At 35.8% G+C, this 19,213-nt stretch overlaps 4 protein-coding genes across 14 annotated transcripts; 2 read left to right on the top strand and 2 right to left on the bottom strand.

Moving 5' to 3' along the window:
- Positions 1–60: 60 nt before the first annotated feature.
- Positions 61–6,372, bottom strand: LOC117163100 (uncharacterized). Of its 11 annotated transcripts, none has more exons than XM_033345099.2 (14): positions 5,022–6,372; positions 4,601–4,750; positions 4,342–4,502; positions 3,797–3,870; positions 3,601–3,725; positions 3,301–3,515; positions 3,100–3,208; positions 2,871–2,965; positions 2,721–2,784; positions 2,497–2,575; positions 2,120–2,347; positions 1,847–1,952; positions 1,530–1,758; positions 61–1,293 (listed from the first exon to the last, which is right to left on the bottom strand). In XM_033345099.2, the coding sequence occupies exons 2-14, from the start codon at positions 4,625–4,627 to the stop codon at positions 1,153–1,155; spliced, it is 1,653 nt and encodes a 550-aa protein (XP_033200990.1). In that variant the 5' UTR covers positions 4,628–4,750; positions 5,022–6,372; the 3' UTR covers positions 61–1,152. The 11 variants fall into 11 exon arrangements, with proteins under 11 accessions (XP_033200990.1, XP_033200991.1, XP_033200994.1 ...); XM_033345100.2 differs by having other exon boundaries at positions 5,102–6,372; XM_033345103.2 differs by having other exon boundaries at positions 2,210–2,347; positions 5,022–6,365.
- Positions 6,373–7,072: 700 nt separating this feature from the next.
- Positions 7,073–8,960, top strand: LOC117163104 (protein OPI10 homolog). The gene is made up of 3 exons (XM_033345118.2): positions 7,073–7,259; positions 7,632–7,761; positions 7,828–8,960. The coding sequence occupies exons 1-3, from the start codon at positions 7,230–7,232 to the stop codon at positions 8,256–8,258; spliced, it is 591 nt and encodes a 196-aa protein (XP_033201009.1). The 5' UTR covers positions 7,073–7,229; the 3' UTR covers positions 8,259–8,960.
- A 181-nt stretch (positions 8,961–9,141) lies between these two features.
- On the top strand, positions 9,142–15,749 carry LOC117163097 (phosphatidylinositol-3,5-bisphosphate 3-phosphatase MTMR3). The gene is made up of 15 exons (XM_033345092.2): positions 9,142–9,679; positions 10,464–10,814; positions 10,892–11,078; positions 11,157–11,335; positions 11,455–11,656; positions 11,741–11,931; positions 12,039–12,234; positions 12,317–12,502; positions 12,615–12,779; positions 12,945–13,195; positions 13,344–13,586; positions 13,798–14,098; positions 14,216–14,317; positions 14,450–14,634; positions 14,782–15,749. The coding sequence occupies exons 1-15, from the start codon at positions 9,624–9,626 to the stop codon at positions 15,089–15,091; spliced, it is 3,105 nt and encodes a 1,034-aa protein (XP_033200983.1). The 5' UTR covers positions 9,142–9,623; the 3' UTR covers positions 15,092–15,749.
- LOC117163103 (gustatory receptor for sugar taste 43a) lies at positions 15,392–19,097 on the bottom strand. The gene is made up of 7 exons (XM_076625314.1): positions 17,697–19,097; positions 17,253–17,469; positions 16,816–17,170; positions 16,529–16,618; positions 16,173–16,447; positions 15,941–16,099; positions 15,392–15,831 (listed from the first exon to the last, which is right to left on the bottom strand). The coding sequence occupies exons 1-7, from the start codon at positions 17,870–17,872 to the stop codon at positions 15,784–15,786; spliced, it is 1,320 nt and encodes a 439-aa protein (XP_076481429.1). The 5' UTR covers positions 17,873–19,097; the 3' UTR covers positions 15,392–15,783.
- Between the last annotated feature and the right edge of the window lie 116 nt (positions 19,098–19,213).

Genomic DNA, 19,213 nt, shown 5'->3' with positions numbered 1-19,213 from the left:
CATTTCTATACATCATGCTGTTTTATCTAGATAAAAAGTCGATGAAACAAACGTCGCAAATAAAAACAATATTTTTTTATTGTACAAAGAAAATGTTCATCAAGTTATAAAAACAGCAGAAAGTGTGGGATGAGTCAGTGAGTGAATGAAAAAGATAGGGAGAGGACTGAGTGAGTGAAAAATTAGGAAAGACAGGCAAAGACGAAAAGTGAAGAGGGACGGGAAGCGGCAGAGAATGCGCTGAACTGTTTAAATTATTTCAACCAATATCGAATGAGTTTAAGATATTTTACATACAGTTAAATTTCACTTTTGTTTGTCCTGCATATTTCTCGTACATAGATAGAATTCTAGAATTACAACTTCCTCGTAATTTCTGTTACCCACGGACGAAATACGGATCCGCGTTATGCGTCACAGCATACAATATAGTATAAAGTAGCGCTAGATAAAGGTTTCTGTTTGTACACAGGTACGCGTCTTTTGTCCACATTTACGCACACAAATTTAATACTATCAAACGTCTCCCACGCATGCTCATACATCCGTTTTAACAAATTTCAAATTAATTATCATTAGATCGTTAGAAACAGCTAATAATCTATGTACAATACACGTATATCAATCCTCAACCAGTTATCAAATGGTTACAAAATTATTGAGTTGAATCACTATAAAATGTATGTTCAACTACCGCGAGAAAATTTCAAATTCAAGTTAGTTTAATGTAGCTGACTCGATACGAGCAACTTCATGAAAATGAAATCCGTTGCGTGTTCGAAATGTAAATATTTCCCAATTTTAACAAATCGAGATAACGCTATTATTTTTTTCGCTAATATACTGTCAAGATTTATCGTAAATCTCACAGCTACTGTTGATTGGATGGATTCTTTACTTAATCAGGACAAGCTCAAATTTGTTTTTGTTTGTTCGATTAGTAGTTGAACATTATCGCTAATAATAAAAATAAATTAATTGGTGAATTGAAAAGTTTACTTGTATGAAAAAAAAAAAGAAAAAGAAAAAGATAAAAATATAAACAGGAAAAAGAAGAAGAGTAGGAGCGGGAGAGGGACGGAAGGGGTTGAGGAAAATTAAAAGAAAAAAAGGGAGGAGTAAAAAGGAGGGATGTAAAAAAAAAGAAGAAAATTAACAGAGATGCTGAACTAGCTGTATCGCATGTTGCAAAGCATCTGCGATATTCTGAAAAACAGGTACACCTTCGCGCGTCGCGTAGTCCGACAGGTACATTCTTCCCCGATTGTAGTCTTTTATGGCTTGTTCAGTTAGCTGAAAGAAAATGTTACCTTCTATATAAATATATGTAAAATTTGGTTCAATGGAAAAACAGGGGATTATAAGATAAGTATAATAGAAAGACGAAGAGATGAGAAAAGGAAAAAAGAAATACAGAAGAAAGAATATAGAAGCTATAGGAACAAAATGAGACGTATATTTATACTTGTGTATAATAATATCTATAGAAGTGTATATTATTTATAGAAGACATACACAAAAACGCTTACCTTTTCACCAGAAACTACGCAGTCTTCGGGAAGCGCTTGAACGCATAGGACTAATTTTGCGCGTAATCCAATCAGGTGAGCTGCCAATGCCATTATAGTGACACCACGCGAATGTTGCGGTACGATCAATAATATTAACCGTGAATTTTTCATCCTCTGCAATTCTTGTGGCAACACCTTTACGTTGTACTCGTTCAGGCTTGATCGATAGAAGGATAATCCAATAGATCTAAAACGAGAAACAATTTACGTGTAAACTTACAACGACATTGTCGTAGTGGAGAGAATCGAAAGAACGTTACATCTCGAATGCTCACTCGATCGAGGGTATGGCGGTCGTTTCTAACCAAAACTGATCTTTACCGATTACTCCAACGTACAAGTCTCTCTTCTCGGATTCTGGCACGAAGAAATTGGTCCAATCTAAAAAGTTGAACGGTCGAACGAATCGTACACTCGACTGCTCGGACGTTTTCGTGAACAATTAATCGAGGCACGAACGTCTCGTAACGACCTGTTTGCTAGTTGATACACGCTAACGATACACACGCTACTACAGGTCGTGGCAAATTTTTGAGAATAAGAAATACCTAGGAAACGGTTAAAAGGTTGCACGATAGCTCTGCGAAGAAATTTCGACGCCTTCCTACATAAAATACTCCAAACTGAAGGTATCTCACTTTCACAAGAGACGCCGTTGCTCTTCGTCCTCCACGCTGATTCGGTAGCTAAGGCACAAAATTGTTCGAAGTTTATCCGTAATTCCGTTGGATCCCTCTTCGCTGGAAATCCATCGTCTATCAACGTCCTATACGCTTCTGAAAGCACATATAAACGCAGACAGTAGAGAAAATATAGTTGAGCTATAATCGAACGCCTACACACTGTTATTACCATATATGGCATTGTCAACGCGTTAGATGTACACGTGCGATTTTCATTATGCGGAAAGTATAATATTTATTACCCGACTTGTTCACGACACTAAGAAGCTCTGACATCGATGGTACGTTGCACTTGACACTCGATTGTAATGCTATCCAAGCCTACAAAATCAAGAGTGCAAAGCAAATGTAACAAGAATATGTTATAATTGTAACAATTGTAACAAGAATATGTTATAATTTGTTTTTCACGAGCAATATGTGTTTTTCTACAAACATGTGGCAAATAGACGCTAGTGAAACTTACTTCTTCCAAGCTGACGGCCCCATTATCGTTCATATCCATAGACTTGAAAATCTCCCTGAGCATACTGCAAGAGAGTAGGTTAAAATCGAATATTCGACACAATCACACTTACATAAATATGTATGTACAGTTTCAGCGAAAAATCCTTACACCAGATCCATTCCATTTTGACCGAATGATATTTTAATCGGCCTAATACCATCATCGGCATGCAGATCTTCCACGTTAATTTCCTCACGTAACATCTATGGAGAAACGTAGATCAGTAGCTTTTTAGTATAAACAATTAAATTTATTTCGCTCAATGTAATTTACAAAATATGTACCACAACAATCATCTATTGTTACGTATTTTATTCAGTGATTTATCTATTTATACCTTGGATGTACAATTCAGAGCAACTGATACACTTTCAAATATTGGTATCCTCTGTCTCTCCATCAGATACTGAAGTACTAGCAATCCATTCATCAGGTCACAATATTCCCTAAATAAGAATTAACATTTATGACACAAATACTAAAAATGAGAGTAATCTATATCAACAAAAAATAGAGAAAGTGAAAACAAGGCACTTACTGTAGAGATACAGTTTCGCCAAGTATCGTTTGACCCTGACGATACGGATAAATAACAAGAATTAAAGACTCGCGGCGCGTAGCTGCCAACTGAGCTGCTTCAATGATGCCTGCGCTATTGCGTGTTTGATTATCAATTACGAAGAGTAATACTTTCGCTGTTTGTTTCGCTTCGTATTCTTGAGCTATTAATTCCGGTCCCCACTGCGACACTTGCTGAAATATTTATTTATTTTTACAATTGTACCAACAACTAATCAATAGGTAGATCAGGCTAGAATGAATACAAATGGTCACGTACGGGATTGTAGTAAGTGATCCCGAGTCTCTGTAGAGTCGGTATCGCTATTTCTGACCTCCATGTGGTTGGATTACAGGATCCACCCAGAAATACCTCATATGCCATTCTATCTGTAGAAATAAACGCTATAAACATGCGATGCGTGTCAATACACGCAAAATTCTATATATCTGAAATCTATGTATGATATACTCACTTGAAGCGCTTTTGTTGTTAGTATCTTTTCCATCACAGTGCAACAGACGAATGGTACTCATAGAAGCGGCTGTTCTGGAATAAAATATATACGAATTAACCATAATTTGATGAAACAAACTATTTATAACTTGAAACAGTATTATCACACTCGAATTAGAAAAATGTCAATCTTTATCCGGTTTGCAAGAGGATTCGATATATATACATTCAATATTTTTTTCTTAATTTTATTTTCAACTGATTGTAAAATAGTATAGATAAAAGTTGAATCAATTTCGGTTGGAGTGTGGTAATGCTAGAATCATCTTATTACCAATTAACTTAATGTATGTAAATCTGTAGTAGTAAACATACTTCCAAATATCAAATCCTTTTGCAACAAGGAAAAGCATGCTACGCTGCATCGTTGAAAAACTATTTCTGCTTTGATTAATGACGCAACCAATTGTTCGATACTTTAAGCCTGCAACATACACATTTCCCTTTTGTCGAATTGTTGAAGAAAAGTAGCAATAGTTGAAAGGAGATCAATATTTGCATTACCTTTCTCTGCACAAATGTGCCAATTCAGTGACAAAAATATAATTTTCTTGGAGCATTATATAAGCAGGAGGACCAATAATCAAATAATTTTTAGTAAGTCGCCACTCTTTGTGTATATGCACCCAGTATGCAAATGACAACATTACGTATGTTTCTTTTCCCTGAAACAAAATCACTCATAGATTGAAGATATTTATTAGCTCAAGATGGATAAGGAATGTGTTTGTAATAATCTATATTCTGCAAAAATTGTACTTACATAGACTTTGTCGATATCCGTTGACATAAACTTGAACAGATATATAGGAAGACTTCATTGTTCAAACTGATGTGTGATTAGGCAAGAGATTAATGCCCATTCAATATATTTATCTCTTAATCATCCAACAGAGGAGAATTTTGAATTTTCCTATTTGGGAAGAAAATGATATCATCATTATTATTATCATTCGCCTTATTTCTTTATTTTGTTCAATACATTCTGTGCGTATAATTACAGAAATTACACAGTAAACATGAAGATCATTCGAATTTATTTTAAATTTTCATTTTTTAAGTAGAAATGTAAGAATATAGAAAGAAAATTGTGGTTATCGTGTACGCAAGATATATATTCGGAATGGTTGAGATGTAGCGTTACTACTAACAGACATACACATGAAAGTGTACTATTTAATTACCTACTGCAGCTACTCACTGCTACCCATTGAGAACTAGCGTAAGTTCGCAAGGCGATGGAGAGCCTGTCAGGCACACTAACCTTGACGATAGTTCGGTGCTGCATGCCCACGCACGAAAAACATATGTGGTAAACTTCAAAGGGAAACGCATTGATTCCGACTGCATTTCACGTGCATTCGTTGACGAGTCTCAACGACGAATAAAAAAAACACGCGACAATGAAATTCAGATTCTTTGGAAAAATGAACGATGAGAGATCTCTGATTGTGCACTCCCGCTATTGCTCATACTTATTTATACACCGTTATATTTAAAATGTAAGAACGCGTCGTCGTCAAAGAGGCACTGACTGCTTGGATGTATCACAAATAAATTACATGCTCGTGAACATTCTTTTCGATATTATCGGTGACACCGCACGCGATATTATTGCCGCGCGAAAAAGTACTCTACAGTTCGAAAACTCACTAGACTCGATTCATATCGAGCTCCCTCGAAATCAGTAACCGTCGATGAAATCACAAATCAGCGCTACTACTGTTAAACGTCGCGCTTCGTATCCTTCTCCTTTTCTATCTTTCGAGCCTTCTCTCTTTTTTTCTTTCACCCTCTCCTCTCTATCCTTCTTAGTTACCCTCACTCCTCGGTTCGCATTGACACGGTATCCTTTCTCCTTTTCTTACTTATATCCAATTAATTCGCCATTAGTTTCGGTTTAAAGGGAAAACTCGCACTACCGGACGAACAATAATTTCGTTTTGATGAAAAACGACACGTCCAACATGTTTCGCGCAGTCGCGACGGTAATTCGCCTGTTTTTCGCCTCTTTCGTCTCTATCACTTCCCGCCACTAGTCTGTACGCGTGTCTACACTACTGTAGATCGCGCGCACCGACTTAAGACCAGTCTCGAGAATGACGTAAACCTCCAACAATGAAGAGTGATGTCACACACATCGAACTTCGTAGAGGTTTGCTCTCACCGTCGCCATCGTCATCGCCATCACCATCCACCCAGGGACTTTCGATTCACCGATTATCTTATTCCGCCTTTAACTCACGATATTTCAATTTTTCCAACCGTCATTACAAATCTGCTCTCTATATAAATCCTTCCTTTTCTCACATTCTATTTCTATGTAACGATCGAATAATAACGAAAAGCAAGCTTTTCTCAATGGTTTGTCATCTGCCGTAAGATTAAGGGAATCATTAGGAAATTACTGACGTCATTGATTTATGCTACACATGTTGAACAAACATTTCATTTTCGTTAGATACGTGTATTTGATCTTCCGTTTTTTCCGACAGAGATGACATCTTTACTGTAAACACGATATAAGTGTGTCTTTATCTTCCTTTTAACTTTAACGCTACTCGACGCTGTTTATAGATAGTTCATCCAGAACACTTATTCATACCACCTTAATATCGAGGACAAGAACTGATATTCTTTGCTACTGTGTACGAAAAGAACATTACAATTAAAAATGATTTAATGGAAATGAAAAAAAGTACTCTCAAATTGTTTCAAACTTAATCATACCTATTTTTACGAAACTAAGATCATTGTCTATTTGAATCTGTAAATTGAACATACATAATACAAAAGAGTAGTTCAATATAATATATAGTAATTATGAATTGTGCGTAAAATGTAAAATTCTAAATTTTTCAAATATAATTCTTCAATACATAAAATATATATGTGTAAAGAAAAGAAACAAATTGGATACATAAAGTATATAGATTAGAATCACTAACAGGTGGTATTGTTATAGCATAGTTGAATTAGTATTTTGTCTTTGTCCTGTGTTTATCTCGAATTATCATATAAAGACATATAATAAAAGACGATGATAGGTAACTCAGCAAAGTAGCAAATTATGGAAATTATATCATACAAAAAGAACATTTTGAATGTTGAATCTTTTTATTTTGGTTTCGAAAGTAAAAGCATGGAGAAAAATTATTCATATTAAGCTTCGTGTGTACACATGAGGATACTACCTTAGATATTAGTAACTAGTATTACTTTAGTTTCCACTCTCTATATAGCCACATGAATCGTGATAAACATCATTCAACCGATTGTAAATGTTTGGATGGTGTGACAACCTATTATATATCTATTATATACTTGCCGAACATTTACTGGTGTAGCGTGATAAGTAGAAAGCGATAGAATGATCTAGATTCGACATAAAGATGCTTGGTATAATTGTATCTGGTCGACTCGTAAGTATCAATGCTTTGCTATGCAAGTACCAACATTGTATTTCATTTTCGATGCTAAATTATCAATTAAATGTAAATGTATCGTTTGTCACAAACGTATCAGTGTTTCTACGTAACATACTTCTCTTTTCCTGATTTTCGCTAATGTCCTATGCTTGCGTCGTTTTGTTTCGTATCTTGTTTCTGTTACCTCTCAGTAATGCTCACATTTCACCCCACCCCGTCGCCAACTTGTCACGAGCGTCTTTGCATTTAATCGAATATGTAAATATCATGTCGACGAATTTAGATTTTTTCAAGTTTCAAATAGTAAACCACAATTTCCAAACATATACAAACGATATGTAATTGTAAATGTAACATCTTTCGTAGGTCCAAACAGATTTTCAACAGATAGGAGAGAACCAGTTTTTAATAACAGTACCTGATGCGGATAATATAAACCATATTGTGGTTTTTCTCACTGGTGCTATACCGTTACCTGATGGTACAGGTGGTGCAGGTATGTGCTACAATAACAATTAAACAAATTCACCTGCATATTCTTATTGACCCTTGGTCTTTACAGTGTATTTCAGTTGGCCAGATCCAACTGCTCCGCCTAATTGGCAGTTTCTCGGGTATATTTCAAACGTCAAGCCATCTGCCATATTCAAGATATCCACTCTGAAGAAGAATCATGAATTCGAAAATAGTAATTTAGGAATTTTTGGAGTAGGAAAGATTTCTCATGTAGCGCAAATAGGGGTTTCGGTGGAACCCATTGGAGCTATAGAACAACAAGCAGCTACAGTAACACAAGCCACGTCAAACTCCTTTTTAGAATTTGTTCAGAAGATGCTTACAAGTTTTTTGAATTATGTTTCGAGTTTTTCTGTGACACAAGCACAAATGACACCAAACCCAACAGAAAACTTTGTACCGCTATCTGCTATTCAAGGGTGGTACGAAACTTTTGAGAGGAGGTTACAACAAAATCCAAACTTCTGGAAAGCATGATGAGAAAGTGACTGACTCTCAATAGTTCGTTTCCATTTTGTATAGTGATGCGTCATTTCTCAGCACTCGTGCTTGTGTTCGCAAAGTATGATATAATACTGAGCAACGATGCGTTATACGCATGAATTCAAATTTTTTATATTTTCACTGAAGAACAATATGATGATAATAACAAGAATAATTATGACGCTGCCACGTACCTTATCCGAAAACGCAAAATTTGTTATCTGTAAGTGTTTAGCATAAATTCATTGTGTTTTTATTGTTTTTATTTTTACTATCAAGTATATGCTCTCTAATTTGGTTATGGAAGAGCAGATTGCTATTGTATTACATTTATTTCGATCGTTCTGCATTTTATAAACATCGTATTAGCAAAACGTAAACATGTAAATACTTTTAATTTCTAATAATATGATAAGAAACAGAAGAAAAGAATCCTCGAATCTAATCTATGATGAAAGCGATATAAGGGAATAACGCATGCGTCAACTTCCATTTTGTTCATGAAGTTTAGGGTTATCCATGAATGACTCTAAAGCTAGAGTATTATGTTACGTGACAAAAGCAACGAATGATTATCAACAATTTCGCACCATGATGCTTTTTCTACTCTTCATTCATTTAAAATTGAGGGTTATCAATATACATTTAAATAATAAAATTCTTTTGAATATATCAATTATCTGAATAACATTTAAATTATCAACGAATTTCGAATTTATTCTTTCCTAATATTGATATTACCAATATGTTATTGATCTTGAAAAGTGGAAAATATTTTCTCACGCCGTTTCGACCAATGATGTAACGGCTTTGAAAAAACACAGCTTCGTTGAAAATGGACACTAAGAAGCGTATCGAACAATGGAAAAACGGCTTGATTTGTATATGGACTAATCTGTCAATGTAACTTTCACATTGAGTAGAACGAGTATTTTTCAGAAAGGATAATCTAAAATCGAATCCTTCGTAACATTACAAGTTTAATTTAATTAAGAAATAAAAAAAAAAAAAAAAGAGAAAGAAGAAAAGGAAAAAAGGGAAGAGAAGCAAACAATCCAATTAATGGAGATCGCTCCCTGTGATGCTGGCCATTCCCCTGAATTGCCGTAACGAAAAGTGATCGCGTTTGGATTGAGCTGGCATAAATCTAGCGGAATCGTTTATACCGTAAGCTATCTACGTACCTGCTAAAAACAAATCTGAAATACTTAGATACTTCCAAGTTTGACGTCGAAATCGTTATATTTTTTCCTACACGGGGAAATGTTCTTTTTCTATCTCTTTCTCTTTCTCGCTCTCTCTTAATTGAGTAATGTCCACATTGTACTCCTTGTGTAAACGACTGTTCATGGATTTTGTATGAAGTATCAGAACGGTTGGATATCGTCCATCGCGGAGAAACTTCGCAATTCAAGGTGAGACATCGTTGTTGTTGTAAACTTTTCGTCACCTTTCGTTTATTACGGCTCTCTAGAAAAAACAACACGAACAATTTTCGACCGTTTTAGTTGAAATTGTTTCTCTTATCCTTCAACGTTTTCTTAGCACCTTCTTATAGATACAAATTTATTTAGTTTGGTAATTGTATGCAATTGAATCGGTTGTATAGTGTTATCAACCTTCGACAGTTGACGAATATGCATATGTCGATTTAAACGATTTTACTGTCTCGATAGATTTTTTATATTTATCATATAAATTTCTTGATATCTAGGTAAATACAAATTAACATTTTCATCTCATGAAGATGGAACACTTTTTTTGTAATTTGTATATATTTGTTCCAAGATATTTTTATCAAGATATTTCTGCATATGGTAATGTCCCAAAATTACACAAATCGATAAGCGATAATAAACGAAAATCCTATCGCTTATGTTACGTCGATGTTTCATTTATAGATGCATCGCGTTATTTCAAATAAGTTTAACGAATTTTCTGTTTATCCATAGTTTAAACGATCATATACTTCTCAATCGTTATAATGATACTGCGACTGTTTATAAATTTTCGATAACGTATATTTGTGATTACTTGAACGTATTGAAACAAATAGGCCAAGCGCATATTTTAATATATGCTAGTAAATAACTAGAACTAGTATATATCTGTGACAAATTGGAGTAATTCAATTCCACATTATGTCTATAAACTATGTGAGAAAGATATAGCCCGCAATTAGAACTTTTCATGTTCAAGAAGGAGACTGAAGTTTGTATATGATGTGTCACATAGAGAGGAGATGGAGAGTTCTGAAGAGCCAACAAGTTTGCAATCCATCTGTCATTTACATGCTTCGGAATTATTTCCAAAGCATACGCATTTCGAATGCGAGGATCAAACACTTACAGTTCCATTTACACCTTTGAGCGGGGAATCCATTGTAGCACTTGGACGTACGTCGGATGGAGTGTTGGCTCTTTCTAATTATAGACTCTATTTACAATTAAGTCAAGCATGTTACAATATTCCACTGGGTTTAATAGAACAGCTAGAAGTTAAAGAGATTTTTTTCCTGCATATTGGTTGCAAGGATGCTCGTTCACTGAGGTATGAAATTTTTGTACTTTGTTGAAACTTATAGCATTCCTATCATTTTGATATTGAAAACAACTTAATGATTTCAGTTGTGTCTTTGCCACAAACGAACATTGTTTGGAATGGTTTAAACGATTACATAAGGTGACTTACCCACGAAAGAGTATAGAAGATATATTTGCTTTTGCATATTATGCTTGGTCTATCGAGGAAGGCAAAGATAATACCAAATTAGGGAAAGATAACATATCGTATAATGCTACCTTTAATTCAGAAGTAAGTAACTTGTAAGTAAATACATGTAGATAAGACACAATTTAAATATAATTTAATTTCTTTACTTTTTTTTCTTAGGTGGAACGACTAAAATTTAATTTGCATGGTACATGGCGCATAAGTCAAATCAATAAAGATTATCGCATATGCCCATCCTATCCACCATTGCTTCTGGTTCCTTCTTGCATTCCTGATGACAGACTTGAGATTGTGGCAAAATTTAGGAGTTTTCGACGAATCCCTGCCGTTGTTTGGAGGTATAAAAAAAAAGAAATAAGAAGGAAAGAAGTATTTATGTTGATATATAAAACGAGAAGCATCCCTATTATGCATCTTATTATAGTATGTCACATTCTCGTCTTTCATAATTTCGAAGGCACGTGAATAATGGCGCAGTAATAGCACGAAGCAGTCAGCCAGAAGTTGGATGGCTCGGATGGCGAAGTCCAGATGACGAACATCTTTTAAAGGCCCTCTCAGATGCATGTTCCTATGATAAAGGTGAATCGACGATGATGGATTCATCTATCATCTATCCCGATACTACCGATGATAACGTCACGTCAAATAGAACAAAAGTGAGCATCGAATCAAAAAAGGTCCCAATTATATAAATGTTTGAAACCGGTGATCCTTAACGAATTAGCATATGTTGTTTGCAGAAAGTCTTAATCGTGGATGCTAGATCATATACAACCGCTGTGGCGAATAGAGCTCGTGGTGGTGGATGTGAGTGTCCCGAATATTATCCTAGTTGTGACATACAATTTATGAATTTACCAAATATTCACTCGATACGAAAGAGTTTTCATGCGGTGAGACAACTCTGTGCCTCGGATGCGGATCAACCTAAGTAAATATTCTATTTGTTTTCTTCATTTTTTCATATTGAACCAATATTATTATGCTATTATTACGATTGGAAGATCTAAAACTTTTCTAATCTTTCATAATATACAGTTGGCTCAGTCTTCTGGAAGGGACACGATGGTTACAACATATGTCTGGATTATTACGTGCTGCGGTGACTGTAGCGTCGGCGATAGAAAGAGACGGCCGGCCAGTATTGGTGCATTGTAGCGACGGCTGGGATAGAACACCACAGATAGTCGCTTTAGCGCAGATTCTTCTCGATCCTTATTATCGAACTATGGAGGTATGCCAAAGGTACTTTTCTCGTTTCTTGTTTGTTATTTGCAATTGATAATCGTTTCGTTATTCCACTTGATCGTTGCTAGGGATTCCAAGTTTTATGTGAGAGAGAATGGTTAGACTTTGGACACAAATTCGCGGATCGTTGTGGGCAAACTGTTGGCTGCGAAGATCCGAACGAGCGATGCCCAGTATTTTTGCAATGGCTTGACTGTGTACATCAGTTAATTTTACAATTCAAATGCAGTTTTCAAATGTCTCCTGCGTATCTTGTAAGTAGTTAGAAATTCATACGTATCTATTTTGAAAAAATCAAGTAGATTGAGTTGGCCGATTATCGGAAGGCTAATTTACTAAAGCTGGCACACTTTTGATTGATTTTAGGTGAAACTTGCACAGCATACATATTCACAACTTTTTGGCACATTTCTCTGCAACACGAGGCAAGAAAGGTTTCAGTTAAGAATACGGGAGCGTACATTTTCAGTTTGGCGTTTCCTCAATTCCAGCTCTTTCATAAATCATTTGTATTCTCCGTTAAAGAATCAAGTAAGATATTTTTTATCATATATACCAGCCGTAATAAAGTCGTCACTAGTCCTGTACAGCATATGCTATACGTTGTTCTCGCATAAGTTTTATTATATAATAAGCAACATATTGCTTTTCATTTCAACCATTTAGTATGTTTAGAATAATTTTTGTATATTTTAGGTATTATGGCCAAGTTGTAACGTACGCGACCTTGTTTTATGGTCCGAAGTATATTTAGGTTCTATGGAATCTCCTCTCGGTATCAGAGACGATAAACAAAGAATAACGATGATAGATATCGAAGGTGGTGAGAACGAAGAACCACAGGGACAAATGACTAAAACTCGCTCATACGGTGATCTTATGCACACTCCCGATCATGCGGCCTATCTTCACCGTCGACTCAGCGATCCAAGCGCCTCAGTAGAGAAGTAATTATTTCAATTTAATCTTTGATAAAACAAGTCCATTGTGAAAATAAGTTTAGTACGTCATTTTGTTTGTGTTATTCGTGAATACTTTGTATTCATGAATCGGAAACCAAAAAAATGTTATATCATTTATTGTATATAATGACAGGAAATTTGACTCGTTAACGCTCGACACGGAAACAAGCGAGAAAGGAAAACACAATTGCACGGAGAATTGTATTATTAGTGACACAATAGAGAAAAATATAACAGAGAATCAGGACAAAGCGAAAAGTTACACAACGACGACGCAAACTTTGAACGACTCGCCAGTAAATCCATCGGTAGACAGTTCAACGGACACACTAATACCGAGTAACGATTCTGTACTCGAGGCGATTGATAAAGAAACGTAAGTACCATTACATATTGTCGTACATACTACGGTACAAGGAATTAAATGCAAACGTAATAAGCTAATTAACTAGATAACGGATAAGTTAACTGTTATACATATTTACTTAATCCCGAGTTTGAGTCCGAAATTCAAAATGTAAAAATAGAGTCGATAATTTGAATTCGGATCGAACGAAACAACACAACTTTCTTTTTTTTTTTTCAAGCAGCAAAGTGGAGAAAAATTCGTCACCGGACATCGTATCTCCATGGATCGAGAGCAGCGCGACCAGTCGAATCGGTTGCTCTTGCAGTCGAAATTACAATCACAACCATAACGAGGGTAGTGACGTTAGTGATACCAGCATACCGCAGATATCGAGAACACCTAGTAGCGTTTGTCCAGCTTCTCCAACTTATCAAGATACGGTACCAGATAACCCTGATAGATTGGATGATGTCGATGGTCTTCCCCTTATACATTGTGACGTTCAGATGCGTGTACAGCAGATTATCGTGGAACATAAGGTACTAATTTCGATCAATTGGGCATAATAATAAGGAAGAGATATTTGGAACTGGAAGATTATGATGTTATTTTCCTTCTTTTTCTTTTCTTTCTTTCTTTTTTTTATTATTTTTCAGTTGAAAGAGGAAGCGTTAAGGAAGGAGTTACATACGACGAGAATGGCTCTGATCAAGCAAGTTTGTAATCATAATGCAGAGATCGATCGTGTTGATGATATTGTGAGTTGATTACAAATTATTCCATACAAAGTAATCAAAATAAAAGAAAGAAGAAAGATAGAAAAAAAAGAAGAAAGAAAATATCAGAAGTATAATTAAAGGAAGTCGATTGAATATGATTTTTTGTTTCAGGGATCGTTACCAGATTCAGTTGGAAGTACCGGCGACCATGGAGAATCATTACCTTCAGACATGTCTTGGGAAGCAGTGGAAGAATTGGGTCCTGCTCCTATTCTCTGGGTACCCGATCACGCGGTAAGTCGATGCATGGGATGCGATACGGAATTTTGGCTGGGACGACGTAAGCATCATTGCAGGTACGCGGCACACAGGGCAGTGGCATTTGTAATGTCGTAATCACTGTTTAGTAATATCTTTGGATAAACTAGTTATATAATACAGTTCAATGTAGAATGAATACAAGAATATAATTTTACAATGAGTTATTTGCTCATCTATCGCAGATGCTGCGGTAAGATCTTCTGTGCGGATTGTTCCGAGAATTCGACACCACTACCCAGCGAACAACTGTATAATCCCGTGAGAGTTTGTAGCGAGTGTTTCTCTCGACTTCATCGGCACACAAGTCCATGTCAGTGTAATGCTCGTCATCAAAACAAAGGAGAAAACGATGCGGAGTTAAATTCTGAGAACTTGATGACTTGTCAAAGATCGAAAGGTTTGAACCTGACGAAAGATAGTTGCTGCGATAATTTGCTGCAGGCTGCGCATCAGAAAGCGCAACCTCCGGTTACAGCAGCCACGGTAAATTGAACACTCTCGCGCGAGCGAGGAACCTCGAGGAAGTAACATTCGCAGCAATCCGGTTACTGTTTGGTTTTCAACAATGCAGAAAGTGTATCCATAATACGATAAGTCAGCTGCGATACACGTTCACACGTTTATCATTTATGTCTGTACAATGTGTGTTACAAGCAGACGTATAGGTCGCGCGCGAGCCGATAGCCAACCATCACACAGTTAGATATTTGGAACGATCCAATATTTATTGCTAGAGTAATTTGTACGAAAAAGAGTGCATAGAGTGCATCGGACAAAGTGAGAGAAAATGAGTCAGTATACGATAGGTTGTATTTGTCTTATACAATCGTATGTATACATAGGCGTATAAGTTGATTCAACGAGGAGATACCTGGCTTCTTCAAACGAGACTATTCAAGTTTCCCGTTTTTAGGCGATCTTATTCCCTTCTCAGAGATACAGCAAGACGAGGCCGAGGAATATTTTGGATAGGCTGTGACTGACGTCTAGTTCTAGACACCGTACGAGGTGCGCTCTTAATTAAACGTCGATCGTTCGATCGATGGAACAACTCGTTATTATTAGTAGTTGGATTATGATACGAGTAACTTGTATTTGTATATTACCGCTGTTTACGAGAATTGGTATATTAAATGTCATTATCGTAATATGCGATTGTCTCTCTATCACTCTTCCTCTCTTGCTCAGTATTGTACCAGGATAACGAGATACGTTGTTATAACTCCCGCGATCTAAATCATATGTGCGTACATGCACACAATCAATATAAATATAATAATATATGTTTTACGTATTGCTTAAATGCATTTGCTTTTCATACGAGTAATCAAGAATTCTTACCGACGTTATTAAGTTTCTGTCCAAGGAAAAGAGTCCGCATGCTGAGAACTCCAAAGGTCGATGCAACAATTGAAGCGAAAATATTTCCAATTCTCGTCGGACGTCTGCTTCAAAACAACAAGAAAGTAACTGACTAACGAGAGTTGCCGTTCTTTTTCCCTGGAACCGAAATAGTTTTAAGCTATCGTTTTTCCCTTCTTCCCTCTCCACTTTGCTTTCTCTCGTCTTTTACCTCCGCGACTGTGGAATAGCTAGGTTGAACGATTATCAGCATTCTGCTTATGTGAATGATACACCATCCAGCTTGTACGACTAAAAATATCCATTCGTGTTTTTCATTAGCTTGCACGATCAAGAAATACGGCGTGATGATTAGATGTAATAGACAGGATATAGTGACGGCTAGTAGTACGACACCGAAAGCAGTATTTATGAGGGATACTGTGTCGCAAAGTAAAGAATGAACCATTATCAATTCAGATATACTGTTTACGTAGGTTTTGCTTTCTGTAAATAATCACAATAGGTGAGGTCGAATTAACGTATTCTTCTACCGATCAGTTTTCATTAATTAGTTAGCAAACTTACCATCCATCTTCCGTGACAATCTATAGCTGCCTAATACGAGTTGCCGTTTTGGTGTAATGTTCCATCCTTTCTTGCCTCCAATGTCGTTAGCTGCTTAGGTTAAGCAAATACATATATCGTTCCGGTTGTATTGGTGACAAAATGAAAGATTAAAGATTCAGCATAGGTTATTAGGGGAAAGTACATACAGGAAACTTTGTAAATATTCGTTCAAATATTTACATTTTCGAAAACGAAAGGCTTATATGAAAAAATATTATTCTACGTTTCCGACTTATTTTATTTACCTGTTTCGGAAAATTTTCGAAAATAGCCGATCGCATCGTCGTTGTTACTATTATTTGTATTATTTGTATCCAACATACTTTTCAGGCTACTGTTCAAGCGAACTAATCTTTGTCCTATATTATACGTTGCCACGCTATACTGGATTTCTGCCGAAATGATCACGGTGTACATTACGTATAGAGGTGCATAGTTAATAGGACCTTTGTCAGCAAATGTTTGGCTTTTTGCTTTGCGACTCCATGAATAAAAGTCTAAACTCGAATTGAACCAGAGATAGACGAGGCTACATATCGTTAAACAAATCGTGAACCTTCGAGCTTTCTTTGTAGACGATACACCGATTTTTTTATCTACCTGAAATGAAAATGCGAAAACGCTTTACTATCATTTCGACCGTTGATGGAATGGTAAAAAAATTTGTAAAACGACTCTTCACCTCGATTAATTTGTTTATCACAAGTTGCAGGGATTTCCATCGGAAAGGGGAGCCAACGATACAAACGACCGTTAAGCTCATTACTCCAAGCACATCGCTGCATGTCGCGATCACCGCTGTCCGAGATTTCAGTCTGGTACTATGCTCCCAGCCATCTTTCAGATCTCGCCATAGGCCCCAAATTTCCGCGCCGAGCAGTAGTATCAGTACGCACAAACTACGAAACGCACAACGTGCATTGTTACTTAATTCTATTCAAATATTCCCAGTAGAAACAAACGTTTTCATGTTATCAAAGAATTTCTCAATTTCTACAGAGTACATCAGGAGGGAATCGAATAACTTTATCAGTATATATATTAATGGATTATTCTGAATCAAAAAGGTCCTGTAAACTATGATTTTTTGTTATATTCATTTATTTCATTCATCGTTCTTTTTTACCTATAGACGAGGTCTATGATATTTAAACGAGCCTGACATCCTTCAGAAGCGTGCACGTAAAATCTTACTGGAACCACACCACACAATTTACCAAGATAATATATGGGAAACATCGCTCGACGAAGATTGCCATCGTACGAAGCTTTTCGTTTTTTCTCTATCCGCTTTAACTCCATCTTCAAATTTTTCGATCGATTTTCTAATTTAGCTGTATTGTATTTGAAGAAAAGATTCGATCTATTTTTATTCCGTTGTCCTTTCCATGCGTAATCGATCAAATGCAGAAACAAGCTTTTGGTCTTCTTCCTTACATTTCAATATCACACATGTTTCAACATCGATTCACTGAAATTATTTTCTATCAACAAAATGAAATAATAAATATTGCTGTTCTATTATACACATATTTCTGTTTAGCTGCTTGAATATTAGAATTATTAGAAAGGACAAATATCAATCAGAGATAAAAAAAAAAGTAGCACAGCACGGCACAGCAGCTACGTTACACTACACCTTTCTCGTGTCAAACAAATGCCAAATGGTTTTAAACATGTTGCGAGTAAAGAAGAAAATAGCACTTTATTACTATTTAATGCGGCACAATCTCTCTATTTCTCAGATTTTTACAATCGTTTAAAGGGGATTATATCAAGTACTAGTCTCGACTGTTCATTCATTCTTGTCAAATTGTTGGCAGGTAGTTATCGTTGATATTTCGATATTGACTTTGCCGAGAAATAACACGTTTCTTCGTTGAGCGCTTAATGGTATTGTTGGGCGCGAGCGTCCGCAACCAACAGATGTTTATAGACATAACATATACATATTTAGTTATTGGACAGTTTGCGCGAGCACACTGAGAAAGAAGGAGAGAGGGAGAAAGAGAGACTTTTTAATTAAAGTTTTAAGTTTGCTATATGTTTTGCGTATATGATCATTTTTATTAAATTTAATCGATCGAAAATTGATAAACATGTATGAACAAACGGGAGGAACAGTCGTTTTTATAGTATGAAGAAGGCATGTGATAAAGGATCATGTAATACGAATAGCCGAAAAGAAAATAAGATCACCTGGAATAAACAAATTCGGTGGAAGTTTCATTTCATCAAAGTACATACATATTCCTTTCTTTACATGAATAAAGGTAGCATGTTGCGCTAAACAAACATTCGTATCATGGTATTGTGACATGATTTAGCATGATATGAAAATCGTGGGAAAGAACATTCGTGCCATAATATTCAATACTCGGTCTTTCGCCGTATCGTATTTGTCAATCTACTTCTCTATCGTTTAATCATGTCATATTTCTTATCCTTTCACAAATGTCTACATTATTTAGACAAACATGAAATGTATCAAAATTAACCATTGTTAAGTTCTGGAGCTTTGAAAGGACGAATTGGAGTTAATTGGTTATTTCAAATAGAAAGTAGTATACTTATTGTCTATTTATAATATCATATATTTTGTATACGTATATATACGACGACTATGTTGATTTGATTTCATTT

This window comes from Bombus vancouverensis, chromosome 16, assembly GCF_051014615.1.
Source record: "Bombus vancouverensis nearcticus chromosome 16, iyBomVanc1_principal, whole genome shotgun sequence".
Classification (NCBI taxonomy): Eukaryota; Metazoa; Arthropoda; class Insecta; order Hymenoptera; family Apidae; genus Bombus; species Bombus vancouverensis.
This window is presented reverse-complemented; position numbering and strand designations above follow the sequence as displayed.